Consider the following 1,115-nt stretch of genomic DNA (forward strand, 5'->3'; position numbering starts at 1 on the left):
TATATATATATATATATCTCTGAGGCAGATAGGTGGCACATTTTAGAGGACATCAGAAAATGGAATTGGCTTCAAAAACAAAGTGTGATTTCTAAAAGTATCAGATATTGTAGTCAGCGTACGTAAAAAGTGAGATTCCAAGTGTGTGTTGCTGTTACTGACTAAATGCTACAAATGTAGATCATTTAAAAGGCATTTTTGATAAGTGATTAAATATTGTAGTCTTACGATTGAGCAAAAATGTCTAAAATTCCCTGATCTCTAATGTGAAAACGTTTTCATACCCTCCTGTGACAGTAACACCTTTTGGGGATTTTTTAAAATAAGTAATTTCACTTGTTCACTTAGGTTCTGGAAAAATGTCGTGCCCATTTTTTTACTATTTTCTGACATTTCTAGACCAGGCAATACATTTAATTACTGAGAAAATCTGCAGATTAATCGGTACTAAAACATTATCATTAGCTGCAGCCCTAATAAATGATAACAAGGTACCACTTTACAGCTGTTCCATTGACAACACCTCCTTTATCTGTGTATGTTGTATTCAGGTAGAAGAGGGTACGCTCCTTGTTCCAAGCTGATTCGGTATCACCAGGCAACAGAGGACCCGCCTTCTTCGCCTTTCCTGACCCCGCCTGATGGCATGACAGAAATCAGAAGACACTCCTACACTCCAGAGAGCCGGCCACTGACAGTCATGAGCCGGCCATGCTTCCAGGTGATTACTTAATTGATCAATTAACTGAAATGATGCAAACTCCACACTGACTACACAGACTTCTGCCTGTGCTGCATAAATCTGCATATTAATGCGGTAGAAAGTTATTATCTTAAAAACTCTCTTAATGATCTGCAATGATTCCTATTCATAGTTTATATTAGCTCTAGCCAAATATTGAAATGTGACATTTAATATTTCAAAACTAATCAGCAAATGTAATGGCCTTGTTAGTGATATATACTTGTACATTTTGAATGGCTATACATGATAATGTCTGTAACATCGATCTCAGCTTGCTGCTAAATTATCAGACTACAAACTGTGTGTGTGTGTGTGTGTGTGTGTGTGTGTGTGTGTGTGTGTGTGTGTGTGTGTGTGTGTGTGTGTGTGT

The 1,115-nt window shown here is 37.4% G+C and overlaps 1 protein-coding gene and 1 long non-coding RNA gene across 4 annotated transcripts in view; one reads left to right on the top strand and one right to left on the bottom strand.

Annotated features, from left to right (window-relative positions):
• The window catches only part of arhgef37 (Rho guanine nucleotide exchange factor (GEF) 37), a 27,864-nt gene that overhangs the window by 22,454 nt on the left and 4,295 nt on the right, over positions 1-1,115 (top strand). For all 3 annotated transcript variants that reach the window (XM_034882966.1, XM_034882967.1, XM_034882968.1), the window contains one exon: positions 552-721. In XM_034882966.1, the coding sequence (XP_034738857.1) occupies positions 552-721 (170 nt within the window). The remainder of the gene's footprint in view (positions 1-551; positions 722-1,115) is intronic.
• LOC117951319 overlaps positions 1-1,115 on the bottom strand; it is a 17,340-nt gene that overhangs the window by 5,425 nt on the left and 10,800 nt on the right. The window lies entirely within an intron of this gene.

The sequence above is a fragment of the Etheostoma cragini genome, chromosome 10 (assembly GCF_013103735.1).
Source record: "Etheostoma cragini isolate CJK2018 chromosome 10, CSU_Ecrag_1.0, whole genome shotgun sequence".
Taxonomy (NCBI): Eukaryota; Metazoa; Chordata; class Actinopteri; order Perciformes; family Percidae; genus Etheostoma; species Etheostoma cragini.